The 21,876-nt window shown below is 33.1% G+C and overlaps 1 protein-coding gene across 1 annotated transcript in view; it reads right to left on the bottom strand.

Annotated features, from left to right (window-relative positions):
- Window positions 1-371: 371 nt before the first annotated feature.
- Window positions 372-21,876, bottom strand: part of LUZP2 (leucine zipper protein 2) — a 252,311-nt gene continuing 230,806 nt past the window's right edge. The window contains exons 9-10 of the mRNA XM_012927080.2: window positions 1,701-1,778; window positions 372-1,001 (exon numbers count right to left, since the gene is read on the bottom strand). Coding sequence (XP_012782534.2) covers window positions 897-1,001; window positions 1,701-1,778 — 183 coding nt within the window. The 3' untranslated portion in view covers window positions 372-896. The remainder of the gene's footprint in view (window positions 1,002-1,700; window positions 1,779-21,876) is intronic.

A 21,876-nucleotide genomic window follows, 5' to 3' on the forward strand; every position in this document is an offset into this window, starting at 1 on the left:
TATCAGAATAGCTATTCATTTGGATTAATGATGTACTATCTTTCACAAAAGTATGAATTGGAATTTTTTGGATCCATATAGCTATTTTACTTTTATCAGACACCAACACTGAAATACTTATTAAGTGATTGAATATTCATATTTTAGAACCCTTTTCCTATCTATATGCAACTACCAGACTTTTTATAAAAAGTTATGCCAAATGTTGTGAATAACTTCATAACTTCATTGCTCACTTGGAATAATTCCAGAAGACATATATAAAGGAGGTGTCTAGAAAATGTCAAAAAATTAATTGTTATACATTTAATCATTTGTCCAATTTTTAATATAATATTTAGTTAATTATGTTAACTCTTTGACACACTGACTTGACAGTAGTAAGTTTTGGTTCAAAATAATAGTAACAATAAACACTACAAAAAAATTCCATGCTATTACAAATTCTAACCTTGAAGAAAGTTAATCAAGTGACTAATATGGATGAAAATGTTCATCATTTGGATACAGTGTTGGTTCTAGGAATGCTGAGGACTCATAACATTTTATTATGCTCCAGTTAATTTCAACAACCAGATCATAGAAATATTAGATGCCCAAATATTCCAAAAGAATTATGTGTGACATTGCATTTGGTTTCCAAACAGATCATTATGCATTGAGTAATCTACTGATGACAAAGAAATTTTTATGAGTGTGGGTATTCATTTCAATTAGGTTATTGCTTAAGGATTGTAATCGCCCTAGAATCTTTTGGAAAATTTGTAGACTAGAAACTTACATAAAACTGTGGAAAAGTTGCATGCTTTAGAAATAGTATTTCCATCAAGCCTGTGATCTAAAAAGAGTGTGAATGCAAAGCAAGTGGTTATCTGTAACACGCAGTTTCTTGATGTTTACAGTATTTTTTCTTCTCTAGCTGCCATTCCTTCAAAGCTGTTTAATTGCTTTTTGGAGTCTTTTTTCACTTCACAATCAGAACAAGGAAGCATTTGTAATTTCTGTGAAACAATACAAAAAACACCCTCAGAAGAATCAAGACAAATTCATTTTAAGGCAAAAATCTAAACTCTTAACAGAATAATAGTGAAAATTCACCACTCAATAAACACCTTAGAGTAAGTTATGTCTAACCCAAGCTTTAACTTGTATATTATGTAAATACAAATCCTTATGCATTTACATGAATTTACATGGCATAATACATAAAACATTTGTCCATTGTGGAAAGGACTTCAAAACGATTCTATAAAACATTTCACCAAATGATCCAACAATATTTAATCCTAACCTAAACTTCGAAAAAGCTCTATATTAAAGTGAATAAAGCTGTATAATTGTTACTAAATCATATTTTAATCAAATATAAAATAATAACTCACAATAATTCATAATTAACATTTTAAATTGTGTTGTGTGGGTAACACATAATTCTTTCTACCTCCTCTACTTCGTCTCTTGTGCCCTGTAATGGATATACACCTGGGTTTCATTGTCTATTTCCGTTATTTTTTGGTGAGAGGGAATAAGTCAGGCTCTCTCATTCTTAATCTGAAGACCTCATCTATTTAGGGTAAGAGCTCAATGGCTAGCATACAACATTCATTTCAAGTTTGAACTAAAGAAAAGCATTTAACGCAACTGATCTATGTGTTTTTTTTTTGACATACTGAAACTCAAATGACAAACAAGGTGGCTACCTGTGGGGCAGGCTCTGATTCTGTAGTGGAATTACTTGTAGGTTTCTCTTTATGCTTCAAGGAACAGCTTCTGCTGGCCTATAAACAACAACAGCAAAAACATAAGAAGTGTATCAAACAAAAGGCATAGGAAAATTTCCTTGAATCTTTCCCGCTGAGACAGTTCCAAGATCTTGATGTATGCTGAAAGGAGTGGCCAGGGATGAAATAAACATGACATGAGCAAGTTTATAAGGAGAGAGCAAAAGTTCTTGATTAGTTTTGATATCACGCAGGTGCTTATCAGTCTATTGCACCAAGATCAATTCCCAGTGACAGTACTTACTTGATAAAAAATCAAAAAAATATAAAACTTATATATATGATATTTCCAGACTCTAGGATTCTAATAGGACAACAGTCTGTGTATTTTCAGGAACATTAATATTGAAAGCTAATAAATAATGCAAATTATATGATCAAAAGTCTGTATAGCAGAAAATTCTCAACATGTATTTAAAATATCTTTGGAGATAAATTTCTAATATTTTGCTAGTAAAGAAATTTCCTTTCATTAGAGAGAATAAGGGCATTGAAAATATATTTTTGTTAGTCTTCATTTGCAGTTTCTTCAAGATAAAAAAGTTACATTTTTGGCCTTCCATCCTGCTCTTCCTCCTCTCTACTAACTTCCCTCCCCCTCTCCATTTTTATCATGAACGTACTTTAAATAACAACAAAATGATTTTGGCATAAGTAATTGAATTTTGAGAACCGTTTTCTGCAATCTGCTATTTTTATTGATAGATAAGAGTGGAGTGCATGTATTTAATATATATCAATTAATAATGTGATGTCACTTCCCTTCCCTTTCCCCTTTTTCTTCCTTTCTTCTTTTCATTTTTAAAGATTTATTAATTTTTATTGAATAACAGATTTACAGAAAAATATAGGGACCAAAAATGTCTTCCAAGTGCTTGTTCATCCTCTAAGGGTCGTAATGACCAGAGCAGAGCTAATTGCAGAGTTCCAAGGACTTGGGCCATACTCCACTGTTTTCCGAGGCCAGCAGCACAAAGCAGGATCAAAGTGGAGCAGCCAGGATGTAAACAAGCACCCAAATGGAATGCTGGTGATTGCAGTTGGAGGATTAGCCTGTTGAACCATGGTGCTGGCCCCCCTTTTATATCTTATTGAATTTGATAGTATCATGCTTTTCTCTTTTTAATCTGATCTCATTATTTTCTGATGGGAACAATAACAGAATTTGAAATTATGTATAAGAAGTTCTTACAACACCTTTATAGTTAACACAAAACTTAGGCCTGGACCCAGCACGTTAGGCTAGCTGTGAAAGTCCTGACCTTGAACATGCCAGGATACCACTTTGGTGCCGGTTCTAATCCTAGTGGCCTTGCTTTCCATCCAGCTCCCAGCTTGTGACTTGGGAAAGCAGTTGAGGACAGCCCAAATCCCTGGGACCTTGCACTCATGTGGGAGACCCAGAACAAGCCCTGGGCTCCTGGCTTTGGATCGGCTCATCTCGGGGCGTTGACCGCTTGGGGAGTGAATCATCAGATGGAAGATCTTCCTCTCTGTCTCTCCTCCTCTCTGTATATATCTGACTTTGCAATAAAAATATATAAATCTTTTAAAAATTCAGCATAAAAAGAATAATTTTACCAACAATATCATGTGAAATCTTCCACAATTTGTTTTTTCTAAACTATTTTCTATAAATTATTCTATACAATTTATTGATAGAAATGAAATTAACCAATAGTCATATTTTGTTAACAAAGATCAATACAAAGAGATGTCTTACTATTTACTTGTTTAGATACTGCTTGATTATATGATGAAGCTGCTTAAAACAAGGTGTTCAACTGTTCAAATGTTTATGTTAAAAAATTTATGACACTTATTTTAAAATATTTTGCAACTAAGCTGCTACACATCTTTTTATAAATTCATTTACATTAAATGAACAATTTTCATGTATTTTACAATATATATTTAGAAGTATAATGGTATTCCCACCCTCTGATTTCTCATGCCAGGATTCCTGTCCATTCACCTGGCATCACAATCACAGGCTTAATACTGCGCTAGGTATAAAGCCCAACAAAGATCAAATAGAAACAAAACAAAACAGAAAATAGCAATGTCCCTCAAGTCTATAACTAAACTCTATAAGAAATCTCAAAATGTCAACTTTACTTATATAAAGTCCATTTTTTATATTCTGCTTCTTAGTTGCCACAGATCATAGAACATATATATTTGTCTTTTGGGATCTGGATTATTTCACTAAGCATAATGATTTCCACTTCCATGTACTTTTTTGTAAAGGAAATTATTCCATTCCTTTTAAAAAATTTTTTTCTTGTGTGTGAGCAGCCTTATGGAATATATATATATATATAGGTGTTTTATATATAAAGGTGTTTTATATATATATATAAACACCTTTTGTTGATCCCTTCATCCATTGATAGACATCTGAGTTGATTCCATATCTTAGCTATTGACAAATCTCTCATATGCTGATTTCATAATCATTTGATAAATTCCTAGGAGATGACTGGGTCACATGGTGGAGCTCTTTCAGATTTTTGAGAAATGTCTATACCACCTGACAAGGATGTAAGGGAAAAGATACTATAATCTGGTTTAGTGTAAAAAGTCCCTGGCTTTTGTTGTGGTTTGTTTTGTGTAAGATTGCTTTAGCTATTCTGGGTCTCTTATGTTTCCATATGAATTTGAATATCATCTTTTTTTTCTAAAGTGAAGAGTGTTGTTTGTATTTTGATTGGGATTACATTGGATGTGTAGTTAATTCATCCAATCCATTAACAAGAAAATTGTATGTGCTTTTCTCTATTTTGTTCTTCAGTGTTTTGAAATTTTCATCTTAGAGCTGTTTTACAATCTTGGTAAAGTTTATTCAAGGAAATTTATAATTTTTTGTGCCTATTGTGAATGATACATTTAAAGAAATTGCAACTACCCAATTCTGTCTCTCTCCCTCTCTCTCTCTCTCCCTCCCTCTCTCTTTCTCTCTCTCTCTCTCTCTTTGGCCTGTAGAAGAATATATTTTGCGAGTAAATAAACAGGATATAAAATGCAAAAAACTATATGCTAGGGCCTTGTGTATTAGTCTAATGGCTAACTTCTCAACTGCTCCACTGCCCATCCATCTCTCTGCTTGTCAGCTGCGAGGGTAGCAGAGAATGGTCCAGAGCCTTGAGACCTGGCACATGTATAGCAGACTTTGAGGAGGCACCTGCATTCAGGTTGGTTCGGGTTGGCCACTGGGGCCAGTGGGGCCACTTGGGAAGTGCACCAGCAAAGAGAAGATCATTCTCTATGTCTCTCCTTCTAGCTGTGATTCTGACTTCCAATAAAAATAAAATATACCTTAAAAAAGTATACTCTGAATTCAAAAAATTTTGACACCAAAATGCTTATCTTTTCATTCTGTTCTTTTTTTCCCCAGAAACTGGTAGTGTTCTCACATTTATAAACATACATGTGTAAGTTCTAAAGAGTTGGTGAGTATTTCTTTGAAAGTTAAAATTGTTTTTGATATTAGGAAATCATGTGTATGGAAAAATTAGTTACTGTCAATGAAGTTATGACATTGATCTGGAGAGAAATGACAGAAATAATTTAAATGTGGCCAAATGCATACTTAGAACTGAAAATTTTAATTTTTGTTATCAACCTGCCAAATTGCAAGTAGTCAAACCATTATGATAAATTAAGCAAACAGAAAATGCCAAATTGAACTGATGATGAGAAGAACTTGTATCTTAAAGCACAATCAACACAAAATATCCTTAGAGGATAGAACTGGATAGAGATATAATTCCGACATTTCATTTAAACATGAGCGTTCCAAACCTGTGACTGATAACTAGGCAGTATCACAAAAAGATTTCATGTAGCTTTCTTCTTTTTTTTTTTTCTATAGAAAATCAACAGACTCACATACCTTAATTTTCTAATATCCAGTTATAAAACTTTAAACCAAGAAGTGACAGAAATTAAATGACAATTTAAAACACATTTTGACTGTGTATCAACTCCTTTTAGTTTTTTCCTAAAAGGAAAGTAGTAAGGCTGCTTAATTCAAAGATTTTTCTAACATATTACAATACTTTTAACTATAAAACATCTCTTAGCCAAATTATTTTAACAGAAAATATAGAGAAAATAGACATAGACAAAAAAAGTACCTCCAGCTAGACTGACAGGCTTAATTCTCAACTATAGAGGGTTCACAAGTATAAAGTCGAATAGCATTGTTTTGTGAGACTATACACAAGGGCCACCAAAATTATCAAGAGATTTCAAATTCATTCTTATTGATTCAGCATTCTTTTGTACTGTACATAGGAGCTACCAGAAATCAGAGAAAACATGAGATTTGTCTTCTTGTGTTATGAACTGTATTGCTAAGAATAGTGGTCTCCGATTTGATCCATTTTTTTCCAAAACCAAGATTTCATTATTTTTTATGAATATAAAGCTATTTATCATTTTTCTTTTTTGTAAGTTTCATATTTATTGCTCAGTGACTTCATGTATTTGTTTATGTATGTATGTATGTATGTATGTATGTGTGATACAGTTCCAAAATCTCAAGGATACATACTGCAATGCATCTTCACTTCTTGGTATGCTAATCTCCATTATACAGTTCCTCTTGATGAATATATGCACACATGCACATACATTTTTACATGTAGCTAGATGGATGGATAGATAGATAGATAGATGAATAGATCTTATATTTTTATGAAGCTTGTATTATATCACAGGGAACATGTGATAGCTATCTTTGGGTATGGCTTATCTCCAGTTGGGACCATTTGTTGTAAACCGTTTGTTTTAATAGCTGAGTAGTATTTCCTGGTTTCATTATTTTCATGACATTTAGTATTTCATCATAGATATTTATCACATTTCCATTGTTATTATTATGTTGATTTTTAAGACTTTATTCTTAAAATTTATGCTAATATAGAGAGTACAGATTTTATGCATTCCATAGTTATATTCCTAAATTGAGGGAAATCAAAGCTGATTTCATATCTTATGTATTATGGGTTGAACTGCCATAAAAATGAATGTACAGATAACCCCTTTTAAAAATTGTTTATTTTATTTACCATGATACACTTTTTTTGTGTAGGGAATTCCCCCATTGCCCATACCTTTCTCCTTCTCCATTGCACTTTGCCACTGTTTTCTCCCAAATTACTATAGTGGTATAGTACTTTAGTGATAGTTATAAGTTTAACATTCTGCTATTTAATGATATCATGAAATTGTAGGTATAGACAACAAAAGAGAATCTAGTACATTCTTAAGGTGTATTTAACTGTTTCACCTGGTGGAGTCTTTTTATTCAGGAGTAGAGATTCCTACTGTGATACATCTTTACCTCCTATTATGCTAGTCTTTATTATAATGATATTATGGAAGTCTGTATGGAAAGTTCTCAGAGAACTGAAAATTGATTTCCATATAACTAAGCTATACCACTCCTGGAAATATATCCAATGGAAAATAAATCTGCATCTCACATATATATATATATATATATACTATATGATACATCTGCACATATATATCATGTATATACGATAATACCATATATATGGTAAAATCATCTTAATATCAAGCTGTGATAAACAATTCATGCAGAAGGTAACCTGCATAGTATAGGATTCCCTAAATTTATTTGGAAAAAGGTGAGTCTGTATGTCATGTAAATTTGGGGAGAACTTATTTCAACTTTAAAGAGTTGTATTTACTATAGTTCTTCTCAGATACTTCAAGAATTTCTTAAATCTTTGCTTTTCCATAATTCCTCTATAAACCACACAAGGTTATTATATATATACATGCACATGTATGCATACACACATGTGTATTTATGTATGCATGTACATGTGCATATCTGTACATATATTATCATTTATGTATGTTTAATTTAAATATTTCTTAAACATATAAAATTTATAAATTTAGAGGTGGAAATATTTATCCATAAATATTTGATATCTCTATATACAAATATATTTATAGTATATAATTTGTTTAGATATTAAACGTATATTCATATATTTATATTTGTTTATAAATAGATGGATGTTCTTATATATATGTACTTACACATACATGTATATATAAAGTGAATGAGAGAAAACAGTGTTTTAACTCCATCTGTTAATATGAGGCTTATAGTTTCAATCAGCACTCAGCCTTATAAACATTCCATGTAATTTGAAGTACAATATTTCATAATGCAGAAATGTGTTATGAACGTGCAACAGATAAATATATTTGATCTCACAATTTATTATTTGTGAGCATTCCTTGAAGTCTTTTTCATGCAGAAAGTTCTATAGAATTTGCTATGAAGTACATTATTTCATTAATGAAAGTACAAGTACACTCCATGGCCTGAGATCAGGCATTGATTCCATGAAAAATGAAATCATTTTAAATTTCAAGATTAAAGAAAATGCTATGTTTCTTGAAAACATCTTTAATCTTTTGATACTTTAATTCTATTATAAACCAGTCTTTGAATTTTCTTTTACTGTACTACAGAGGCATTTTAGGATTTCATGGCTCATAAAAATGTTAGTGTTTGTTTGCGAGGCAACTGAGATAACATTCACATAATTATACCTTGCAGGTTTGGTGCCACAATCAGAATAGTTTTAAGTGTATAGCTCTTGCAGAAACAGGTGAAAACAAAAAGGGTAAGCTTCTTCATTGAGTTGTTTCACTCTGTTGCAAATATGATGCATATTCCCATAGATTCCAGAAAACTGCACTCCTGAAAGTTAGGAATTGTTGAAATCACTTCCCATATTATAGGAAAAAGGTAATTTATCCTTGTGGCTGGTTAAATGGTCCTTGAGATAAAGTAAACTTTGATTCAGGTTTCACATCTAATGCTCACTCATTCAGCAAGAAATGATAACCCCTGAGCCTCAGTTTATTCTCCTATATAATGACTCTTATGCTTTATGAACTGAATTTGCATGTAAGATGAGAAAACAAAGAAAGCATAGATACTAACAAAGAAAGATTTCTACACCTTCCAAATAATAAGATATTATGATAATGCTGATTGTATTTTCTATGATAATCATTTGTCTCACCAATAGTGGTTAAAACAAGAAATTACAATTAATTGTTATTGATTATATGTTTATATGTTTCAGAGAGAACTCTTGCAATTCTTATACCTAGAAGAAGAAGAGTAAAGATGAAGAGAAAATTAAATAGAGATAAAAATTGCTGGCATAGGGGATTGCTGAAGCATTTAATATGAATGCTTATATTTTCTGGAAAAATGTCATGAATATAAAAATAATAGATTTCATTTATTTTATAGGTGCAATTCTTAAAAGATAACCATACTTCACCATATCTTAATCCCCAACATCCTTTTCTTCCTTAGTTCCTTTCTTTAATTTTTGCAGAAGCATAATTTCATAACATTCCATAACTATAGCCTTAATTCACTACTAACAATTAAGATACAAATAATAAAACTTAAGACATTTTCATTTGGGAAGAGAAAATACTTGAGAAAAGAGAAGTTTATCCAAGTTACATTGATTTATTTTAAAAAAGTATCCCATAAAAATGAATTTGGAATTTGGAATTAGGCTGCAAATGACAATATGAAGTTAGAACAATAATAATAAAAATACAAAAAAATATAAATAAAAATAAAATAATTAATAGAACAATAGAGATCTTTCTAATGAAGATGTCTTGTAATCAAAAAATGATAATAAAATACAACATGTTTTACAGAAAAACTACATTACGACTATATATCTGCTTTGTATTGCTTTCAAGATAAATAAATGCTTGTTGAAATTGTTGTCAATAGTTTATCTAAGTATAGTAGATGCAGTTTAATACATAGAAAAATGAAAAATATTCCCGTACAAGTGAATTAGTTTTTGCTTTTTTTTTTTTAACCATTTATTTTTATTGTCTGTGTAAGGCAGAGAGGCACAAAGAGAATGATGGGACAGGGGTGGAGAGAGAAAGAGACATAAATAAATCTGCTGGTTTTTGCTTTTTAAGAACACACAATTGAAATCTGGACAATGTAATGATTTAACTTTGCTATATAAAAATTTTGGACAACAGTCCACAATTACATTAATCATCAGCAAAATCAAACCTTAGGTTAGATATCATATATATTTATTTAGAAAGACTATTATTAAAGGAAAAAAAAGCTCTGCAAGCAATATAGAGAAAGGAAAACTCCTTTACATTACTTGTGGGACTGTAAAATAATGCAACTACTAAGAGAAATAATGTGAAACAGACTGTAATCATACCCATCTCGTCTGTTCTCTGACCTAAGCAGGACTGAGTCTCCTTAGTACTTGAATGGGAAAATTAAATTTTCCAAAGAAACTAAAAATAGAATTAAGATGATTTGGCACTTCCATAATTGTGTATGCATTCAATAGAAATGAAATATTAAATAGGTGTTTGATTCTTCTGTTTATTTCAACATTACTCATAATAGTAAAGATATGGAAATAAACAACATTTACATTAACAGATGAAGCAGTGAAAATATGGGTGATACCTTTACATTTTATAGAATATTGTGATATTGACTAGTCCAAAAAACAAATAAAGTCTCATCACTTGCAACAACACTGATGAAATGGAAAAGTATATAGAATATGAAAATAGTGAGTGTATAAAGCAAATTCATGTTCTCATTTGTAAATCTGAAACATGTTGCTTTCATAGAATTGAAGAGCAGAATTGTGGTTTCTAGGGAGTAGAATCGGTGGGAGTAGTACAGTGAGGTTAGATGACAGGTGGAAAAACAAAAAAGTACAAATTATTTCAGTGTTTTTAAGCACAGTAGGTTAGCAATACTCTAAACAACATATAGTTTAAAAATTGGAAGTGTCTAAAGATCCCCACATCAAAGATATAATGAATGTGGGGGAGACAGAAATATTTGCCCTCATTTGAGCACTGTGCATTTTAGACACATGGAAGATAGATAGATAGATTAGGTAGATTAGATAGATAGACAGACACACAGGCAAAAATGAATATAGATAAATATAACAAGTCACCATACTCTACTCCATAATTATGTACAAATTATTTTCAGTTAAAAATAAGATAGACCTTCTGAAATAAGAAAGGTAAAACTCTAAGGATCAAATTAAGTTTAGAACTGGCTCTACATTTTAATTATTCATTCGATAAATATTGAGTTCTATGTGCTAGGCATTATTTTAGATCTGGGAATAGAGCATGAAAAAAAATGCAAAAGTTTCCATTCCAGTGGAGGAAGCAAGACCAATGCATAACAAAGTACAGAAGCAAGTGCATATAAAAGAGGATCAGAAACCTGTGTGTCCATGGTAGCTGGTATCAGGTCACAGCCAATAGAATCTTCTGCAAAGGCTTCTGCAAAGCCTTTAGGTCTGGCATGTCATGTTGCAAGTCCCATAGCTTACGCTCACTGACACCTATCAGAAGTTCCTCAAATATCTTGGTTATTAGTGTCATCATTTGAAAACAGAAATGCTGACATATTTCACAAATCATTTCTGTAGCATTACAAACAGAACTTCATTATGTTTAGTGTTTTCTCTGGACATATGCACAGAGCTTTTGTGTGACTGCCCTAGATGCCTACGCTTTTTTCCCATTGTTCCTATCTGCTAGGTTTTTAAAATGTCTTTTCATGAGTTACTCTTTAATGGATAATTATCTATCTATCTATCTATCTATCTGACTATAGAGAGATTGGTAATATATATCTATATACCTAATATTTATCTTCTATTTGAAATAAAGAATATTTCAACTCCAAATTAATTCACGTTCTAATGCTGTTTATACATTTACTTCAGATTATCATTGTTTTAAACTGAGAATAAAATGAGTATATGCTCTCTTGACATTATAAAGCTTATTAGCCACCAAAAATTCTGCATTATATAGGTTACTATTAATTATACTGAAAGTGTAACATGTGTCTATTTTCTGAGAATGGTTTGCAATCTTTCAGTATGGTTGTGACTTTTATCTACGGAATTTATGAGCATTGACACAGGAAAATTACAAGATCAACACAATGAAGATGAGTGAAAGAAAGCAAAGTAGGAAATTGCTAGGTGCTGGCCCACTGGGCGTTGGGGGCAGGAAACTGCTGCTACTGGCCTCCGAAGGCCAGGCCACTGCACCTGTTAGTGGCTCAAACAAGATATTTCATAAATTTTAACCATTTTAATGATTAAGTATGTCAAATCAAATGTCCAGTAACCCTGACAAGTTTTTCCTTTACATCCAATCTCCAGGTCTTCTACAAAACAATAAGGATAACATTTGTACTTTTAAAAAGGGTTTATTTATTTTAATTGGAAAGTCAGATTCACAGAAAGAAGGAGAGAAAGAGAGAAAGATTTTCCATCCACTAGTTCAATCCCCAAGTGACTGCAAATGTCGGGGCTGAACTGATCCAAAGCCAGGAGTAAGGAGAGTCTTCTGGGACTCCCAGGAGGGTGCAGGGTTCCAAGGCCTTGTGCCATCCTCACCTGCTCTCCCTGGCCCCAGGCGGGGAGCCAGATGGGAAGTAGCACAATCAAGATGCAAACAAGCACCCATATTGGATTCTGGATCATGCAACTCTAGCCACTATGCTACTGCAGCGGGGCCCAACAGTTGTCTATTTAATTTGTATATTTAATTGCAACTTAGATATTAAGTGTTTTATAATTCAGTGGATGTTGAATATTATATTATTTTTGATGATGAAATTTACAGGTGATGCTAATGGATGAACTCTGCCAGTATCACTGTCGCTCACTTTTCATTCATTAAAATAACACTGTTTTTAAGCTGTGTTTCCTTGTCTCCTCCTTTCTGGCTTAATGAACTGCAATGTCTGGTTCTTTCTCACCTCATCTTTCTACAATTCCGGAAATAACTTCATAAAGTATATTTCATCATGTTAACACACCAATTAAACCAAAACAAAACAATAAACTTGATCCTTACCTTGATAAAAAATATGATTTCCCTCTGCTTTCAGAAAAATTAGAATCTTAACTAGCACAAATGATAATTTATAATGTTGCAACACTTATAACCTTTACTTGTAACACTCCCAGTCCCATCCTGAAGATAATTGACAATATGTGTAGGTGCTTTTCCCAATGAAGCTCACATTTCTAGAACATGGCCACAGTTTTTATGCCCTAAATGATGAAAAAACAATGTTGTAAGCATCATTTAAGCAGGTGTTCAAATGATCAATTATCTGCAGAGCTGTATGTTTCTTTCCTATCTCCTAACCCCGATAAGTCTCTGATGAAATTGTGCTAAATCAAGATGTGCACCTCTCTCCATGACCCTTTTGGTCATGCAAAGAAAGGAGAGATTTCCCAGTTGTAACAGAAGAGGGAACAAAAGATGCCCTGGAGAACTCAAAGGTGCATTTTCACTATAAATATTTCTGAACTGAAACCCCTTAACAATTCGCATCTTAATAAATGTTCATTTGGAACCTCAAGAAACTTTTATGTTTACTACAGAAATTCAGGTCTGACCAAATTTCACAGCCGCTCCTCTCCCTGTTCGTGTCAGGCATGATAAATGAAGAAGCACACAGAGTGGACTGAAGCAAGGGAGATGGAAACTGTTTTTCTAAACAAGTGAGATGTTATATGGCTGTCAGCTTACCTTGACAAACCATCACAAAGGCTTAGGAGATAAATGAACGAGGACTACCATAATGAATCTTTGCTGTCACCTCCTCATTCTAGCATTTCTTCTTTTTACCAGGACTGTTAAATATGGTAACACAAAACTTTTATCACACTGATGTATTCTTTGCTTTATTTTCCAATACTACTCAAATAATTACTCACATTTCAATTTTTTAAAGATTTATTTATTTTTATTTCTTTTTTTTGATGCTTACAACTTTTTTTTCATTTCATCTTTTTTTTTTAAATACATTGCATTATGTGACACAGTTTTATAGGTACTGGGATTCCTCCCACCCCACCACATCCCTCCCCCCATGGTGGATTCCTCCACCTTGTTGCATAACCACAGTTCAAGTTCAGTTGAGATTCCTTCATTGGAAACATATACCCAAGCATAGAGTCCAGCATTTTGTTGTCCAGATAAGTTGAACAGCTTCTTGGGGGGACCATCTCTGATCTGAAGGTAGAGCCAATAGAGTAAAATTCTGATTGATTAAAAGCCCCAAAGTAACGTCAGTAACAATTTCTAATGTTATGGAATAAATTGACATAGTATTGAGTAGCCAATGTGCTAAAAATATATGCAAGTTCTTAACCACATCCTGTACAGGACCCGGCACAGTCCGTCTCTCTGTTCAGCCTGTGGTTCAAATCGTTGGGTTAGTTCCATCTTGAGCCTTGACTTCCACTAGAACTAATTTCAAAGTCACATATACAGAGAGGAGGAGAGACAGAGAGGAAGATATTCCATCCAATGATTCACTCCCCAAGAGGCCGCAATGCCTGGAGCTGCAATGAACTGATTCAGTCCCCAAGCAACCTCAATGGCCAGAGCTTAGCCAATCTGAAGCCAGGAAACTGAAGCCTCTTCTAGATCTCCCACATGGGTGCAGCGTCTCAAAGCTTTGGGACCTCGTCTACTGCTTTCCCAGGTCACAGGCAGGGAGCTGGATGGGCAACGGGGCTGTCGGGATAAGAACTGGTGCAGGGGTGGGATTCCAGCACATTCAAGGTGAGGACATTTGCTGCTAGGTTATCACACCAGGCCCTCAGGTTTATTATTATTATTATTATTATTATTATTATTATTATTATTATTATTTTTAAATTCCTCCTGTTGTAATCTGAAATGGAATTGTAACTTTTGGAAAGGGACAAAAGGAGCTATTTTAGATCAAATGCTTTACGACCAAACACAACATAGTTAAAACTTACGTTCCAGGATGTCTGTATTAAGCCATTATTCTTTTTTTGTTTGTGTTAAATTTTACTTTTTTATTATTATCATTTTATGATACAGTTCCATAGGCCCTGGGATTTTCTTATCCCCTCCCCAATTCTCTCCTCCCTCACTGAGTTCTCCTATTAAATTAGTATAGTATAGTTTTTCATACACAGTCGTATGTCCATCACTGCGGGCATGGGCAATGGCAGAGAGTCTAGCATCCTATCATTAAGATATATGTAAACAGTTTCAGAGAGTCCATCTTTGTCTGGAAGTAGAGATGCATACTGGATTGTATCCCTACATCTGGATATGATAGTCCCCATTACAGTTACTATATGACCATTAAATGAAAAACCACAGTACAAAATCAACAACAAGAAGAAAAATAGAAATTATAATGACATGAAGTTAAATAACCTGCTGCTAGATAAGAAAATCTTCATTGCATAGCTACTATCCATCCCCTTAAATGAACAGCCACAGAAAAAATCAACAACAGGAAGAAAAGAAAAAAGAAATTAACAACACCATGAAGCTAAATAACATGCTACTGAATGACCAACGTGTCACTGAAGAAATGAAAAAGAAAATCAAGAACCTGCTTGAAGAAAATGATGCTACTATGAGATCAATGAGTTATTGAAAAATTTAATCAAAGAAGGTATTTTGAAGAAATAAAACCAACAAAGAAATCTGTGCGATAGTTTCTGCTGATCTTTGTTGGTGAAATGTGTCTGTTGTAGGCAACAAATAGATGGGTTTAGTTTTTTAATCCAGTCTATTAATCTGTGATGTTTGATTGATGCAGTTAAGCTAATTACATTCAGGGTTAATACAAATAGGTGGTTATTTGGTCCTGTCATTTTAGTAATGTGTTGTTCACTGATTTAGTTTTCTGTTGTTATTTTACTGGGACATTCTTTGCATTTGTCTTTGGTTTGGGTGGGCTCTCTTCCTTTTTTCTGTCAAGAGAACATCTTTAAGTATCATTTGTTGGGCAGGTTTGGAAGAGGCATATTCTTTTAACTTTACTGTGGAAGAATTTTATTTCATTTTCCAATACAAAGCGAAGTTTTGTTGGGTATGTTATCCTGGGTTGACATTTTTGTTTTGTTTTATTTTTGCTTATCTGAAATATATTACTCCATTCTCTTCTTGCATGTAGAGTTTCCTGTGAGAGGTCTCTTGTGAGTTTAATTGGAATTCTTTTGTATGTCAGTTGATTTTTTTCATATGCACATTTTTTAAAGATTTATTCATTTTTATTACAGCCAGATATACACAGAGGAGGAGAGACAGAGAGGAAGATCTTTCATCCGATGATTCACTCCCCAAGTGAGCTGCAATGAGCCGGTGCGCGCCAATCCGAAGCCGGGAACCTGGAACCTCTTCCGGGTCTCCCACGCGGGTGCAGGGTCCCAATGCATTGGGCCGCCCTCAACTGCTTTTCAGGCCACAAGCAGGGAGCTGGATGGGAAGTGGAGCTGCTGGGATTAGAACCGGCGCCCATATGGGATCCCGGGGCTTTCAAGGCGAGGACTTTAGCCGCTAGGCCACGCCGCCAGGCCCCACATGCACATTTAATATCTTTGCCTTGTGTTCAGTTGAAGAGAGTTTGTTCATCATGTGTCTTGGTGAAGATCCTTTTTGGTCAACCCTGTTGGGAATTCTCTGCTCCTCCTGGATGTTGTTTCCCAATTCTTTCTCTAAATTAGGGAAATTTTCCCTTTTTATTTCATTAAATACCTTTTTAAACCCAGCTTCTCTTTCTGCACCATCTGGGACTCCCATAACTCTTATATTTGGCTTTTGATAGTATCTTTCAATTCCTGAATACCGTTTTTGGCCTGATCCAGCTCTGCTTCCAGCTTTTGTTTGTTTCCTCCTGGTGACAGGGAATTTTGAGATTCTTTCCTCTGCCTCTTTCATTCTATTCTGGAGGCTCTCCACTGTGGTTATAATTTATTCCATGTATTCCTCATTTCTAATATATTGGCCTTCATTTGATTAATTTCCGCTGTGACATATTCCTTAAATTCCTTGAATGTCTGCTTTACTTGCTTCTCATTGTTGAAGCTTTATAACAAATGTTTTGAATTCTGTATCTCCATTTTCTCAATGTCTTTCTCAGTTAACTCTGAGGTTGGCACAGCGTTTTTCTCCTTTGCAGGGAAGTCTTCAATAATATTTATTATGCCTCTGTTTCTTCTTCTGCTCTTTGTCATTGTATTTCTGGTTATTAGATTCTTCTCTTTGGCCAGGTTTCTAAGTTGTGGCACCCACAGGTCTATACTTCAATTTTACTTACTGCAGTTGGTACACGGCTCTTTGTTTGCAGTCATTTGTGCCACTCCTCCAGCGAGTTCCAGGTCTGGGTTCTTTTGTTAGATTTCTACCATGGTCTCCATAGCCCCAGCTTCTGGCTCACCAGTCTCTACCTCCTGTGATACTGTGCTGAAGCTGCATCGTATCTGTACAACCTTTCACCCACTTCCTGTTGGAGCAGATCCGAGGATTAGGGAGACACCAGGTGTCCTGTAAAGCTAGATTATTGATGGTACTGATCTTGCTGGAACCTGTTGGCCATTAGGTCTGAGGGCCACACGGACCTATTTTTGACCCTTATGATGCCGTAGTTGGTATTATTTTCCTGGTTGCTGGTGTAATAGGGCTGCCAGTATGATTTGGATCTCCACTCACTGAATGCTGCTGGAGTATCAGTCACTACAGCATTACACTGTTGTTTCTACTGCTTTCCTGTGTCTGTCAGTCTCCAGGTACTCTGCTGTTTTTCCATCTTCTCCTATTTCCTGGAATGTTCCATCTCTACTTCACTGGCTAATTTTTCTCCATCTATTTAATATGTCCTTACCCTATTCCACCATCTTTCCTTGACATTTCTAGCCAATGTTCTAATACTTACATCAACTCTTCACTAATTTTATGTTCTGAGGTCATTTAACCAATTTTCCTCCATGTGAATTTTTATAATTTAAAAAGTATTAAAAATTACACATAATTTACATAAACAAAACTAAGACAATTTAAAGCAATTATCTTAATGTCTTTCAACTCACTTAGACAATATAAATGATACTGTAATAGCAATTACAAAAAATATAAAAATAAATGCTGTAATAATTACAAAAGCATATAATGACAATAAAATTCATTCTTTTAGCCTTTAACAATATTCTATCAAATCATAAATATGTGCCAACTGCCACATGGACTGAGAGACAAAATGGCACACAACAGAAAAACAATATCTGACTCAAAACATTGTTTACTACCACGAGCTCCCTCTATTTTCATCTCTTCCTCTCTGTCCCTTTGTTGTCTATCTCTCTCTTGCACTCTTCCTTTTTTTTTCTTTCATGGAGATAGGAATGTTTTATCACATTCTCATGACATACTGCCATATATATGACAATTGTTTGGTTGTGTATCGCAGGACTACAGGTCAATATATACGTCCACAAAATATGATTATGTTAGAAATGTACATGAAATGTATGTTTTTTCTTCTTTACCTATTTCAACCTTAAAAATCATTTTCTTATGCTAAATTTTCAGATATGATTTCCCACAACATATCTTTAATTACACAATATAACTTAAAGAATGCAGATTCAATAAAGTACATTGAATAATGGGAAAATTTACTTATACAAAATTACTGATGAAAAACAATGGAAAAGGGCATTCTGAAAATTACATTTGACAGCACAATTAAAAGCAAGCCCAAGGCTTCAAAATAGTTTCATCATATCAGTTAGGTAAAAATTGACCAGATTAATAAAGTATCCAGATTCAGAAACTCAAGCAATAAAATATGCAAGTTTATCAGTAAAGCATGCAGAAATTCAATCCCTTCAAATTTCAGCTCATCTACTCAACATCACAAGGAAGACCAGTCTTCATCTCTAAATTATAAACTGAGACGCCCTAGGTACATATCTTCACTAAAATAACTAAGCATTTTATCTCATATATACATCTTCATCATAAGAATACTCACTTTGTTAATAAGAATTTTGGCAATGAACTCCCATTGACATGGTGTTATGCTTTGACTACAGAGAAACAAAGCAGACAACAAAAACATTATGGCAAGAGCAGCCCTGACTATCACTGCCTTTTGGATATGGAAAATTTCAGGAAATTACAATATTGGTGGGGAGTAATGGAGCATTCCTGCTAATTATCAGGATTGCAATGTTTGTGTAGTGAGAAAAAAACCTCTGCGGTCATGCACAAATACTTTTACATATCAGCTCATCTTCTGCTATGTAATATTATGGATAACTTAAATTTTAAGATAATTAATGTTAAACATTAATTAGAAACACTGATTCTCATCTATTCTGACATTTAAAAAAATAAGCCCATAGATCATATTATTACATTTCAACAATGCTTCAGGAACAGAAGAAAATAATATTATGAAAAATATACAAAGCATATAATGTTCAAACAAAGGGAGGGGAAAGTGTGTATATATATCTGGGACCCAACTGCTTGAAATTTGACTTATACTTCCCAGATATGTGTTAGAAGGAAGATGGAACTGCCATTAGAGCAGGGCTGAACTCCTGGCACTATAATATATGGATTTTGGGTGGACATCCCAAGCAGCATATTAGTCACTGGGTCGAACACTGTCTCCTATTGTTCACATTCAAAATTTAGCATCACAACAAAATGAGATAATATAAGTAACACAACAAAGTGAATAGAGTGAGAAAGTAGCCTATCCCACTACACACATTTGTTGTGATCTGAATATCGCTGCATCTGAATATTGCTGTATATCTTATGCTGAAATGATTATCCTTAAGATGATGCCATTAAGAGCAGAAGAAAACAGAAGGTTGTAAGAGCAAAACTGTAAAGTCTTCATGAATGGAATTAGTGTTCTTATAAAAGAGGTCCAACATAGATTCCTCACTTTTTAACGTGTGATACAGTGAGAATATATCTACTTATGAGAAAAGAAGTATTTACTAGACACTTGATCTCTTGGTTGTGATCTAGACCTCCTAGAATCCAGAGCTGTGACAAAAACCAGATTCTATTATTTTTAAGCCACTCCACTAAGCAGACTACAGTGAGTTCCTCTACCCTTGTATGTTCCATGAAATTGGGAAAGCTATTGCAAACTTCTGAGGTTTTGAATCTCTATCTGTAAGGGTAGGAAAAAAACTATTACCTACCTTAATCAGTTGTTGGAAGAATTAGAAATTTTGTTTTAAGCATAAAAATATATAATGGGGTGTTTTGCACATAAAGTACTCTGTTAAATCTAGTTTATATCTTTCCAGCCACTTCTTGAGATGTCCCTTTTTAAACTTAAATGTCTATATATTTTGAATAAATGAAAACATCAAAGGTTTTGTTGCTGAGCCTTTCCATCAAGGCTATGGTTCTTCCTCTATCCTCCTATGCTAGTTAGGATTTAACTGGGTGGGAAAAAGTCAATTAATAAGCCACTCTCCATATTCAGTAAGCATTACCTTGAAGAATGTCTTTTATCTTTTATTATTATTGTTATTATTATTTTTCTCCTTAAGGAAAAATCATTAGATCACCTCATTTATCCAAATTAGTCAAATATCTCAGAAGACTTTTATGAAGACAATGCAACTGGTTGGCTTCAATACAAATTCATCATTTAAAAATCATTTATGAAAATAAAGGTGTATATTTAAAATGAGCCTTGAAAAATGGGATGACTGATTTGATAATCACCAGAATCTTGCCAAAAATAGATGACTTCTTCTTGTTTTTATTTTTAATTACATACTATCTTTATTTTCAGGAATGCAGAAAAATAGAAATAAAATACATGGAATAATTTATTGCAGATTCGTTTTCAAATAGCCTTATCATTTTTGTTTCAGAAATGACAGTTGATATAGATCTGCTTTTGGTTAACAAAAAACCTTTCTATTTCAGAGGAAGAATTAGTTATGTCTCTTATGACCTTTATCTCTGAAACACTAAATAATGCAGAATAATCAATGCAACTGGGTAAGTCAAAATTTTATTTACAAAGATAAGATAAGATTGAAAAATTGAAAAGCAGGTACAAGTATTTATTATGCTAAAGAGGAAAAATATAGTTGTTTTGGTTCATTCTTTCTATGATGCCAACTTTGTATAGGGTGTATATTTAACACATTCATTAGTGAACTAAAAACAATGTAAAGCAACTCTGAAAATTAAAAATGAGAATAAACCAGAAATCAGTAACAAAAATATTTCAGGCTGACTTTGGAGGTCTATGCACCATTGCTGAATAATTCTGTAAATCTCAATCTACATTAAAATTGCCTGTTATTTTTTAAGCAATGCCATGAAGAAATAAAAAAAAATAAATAAATGTTTTCTCATTTCATTTGTAATAAATGGTTTATATACATAAAAATCATTCTTCTCCAAAGAAAACAAAATATTCAATTAAATCATTCAAAAATAATTGTAATTCCACTAAATGAAATAAACAATATGCACTACTAATATTTATATGAAAATATATCCCAAATAATTAATCATTAGTAAATTTGCAAATTAAATATAAAAAAAAATTGGTTTCACAACTACTAGCATTTACTAACAAGCATTACTACCATAACAAAAGGTGATAAAAATGTGGACACACTAGAACTCCAATACATTGATACTAGGATTTTAAAGTATTGGAAATATTCTTTAAGCGTTAAGCAGATATATACCATGAAACTCAACAATTCCACTTTTATGTCTCCATCCAATAGTATTTAAAACACATTTCTAGAAGTTATTCACCTGAATGTTCATAATGACAAAAAATGAAACAATCCAGAAGTCACCAACCGCTGGATGGATAATGAAATTTTGATATTACCATGAAAGGTAACCCTATTTGGCAATACAAAGAACAAATTACTGAATAATATTGCATATAGAAATCATATTATGTAAGAAAAATTAGTTGTAAAAGACAGTAATATGATAAATTTAAAATTACAAAATTCATTGAAAGTACAAAGTTGTATACAAGAAGATATTCATTGTTTTAATGAAAATGGAAACAGAAATTTTTTTCTCTTTGCTTGCTTAAGAAAATAAATATAGGCTGCTCCAGTTCCAACCTAACTTTCTGATAATACGTCTAGAA

The sequence above is a fragment of the Ochotona princeps genome, chromosome 4, assembly GCF_030435755.1.
Source record: "Ochotona princeps isolate mOchPri1 chromosome 4, mOchPri1.hap1, whole genome shotgun sequence".
Lineage (NCBI taxonomy): Eukaryota > Metazoa > Chordata > Mammalia > Lagomorpha > Ochotonidae > Ochotona > Ochotona princeps.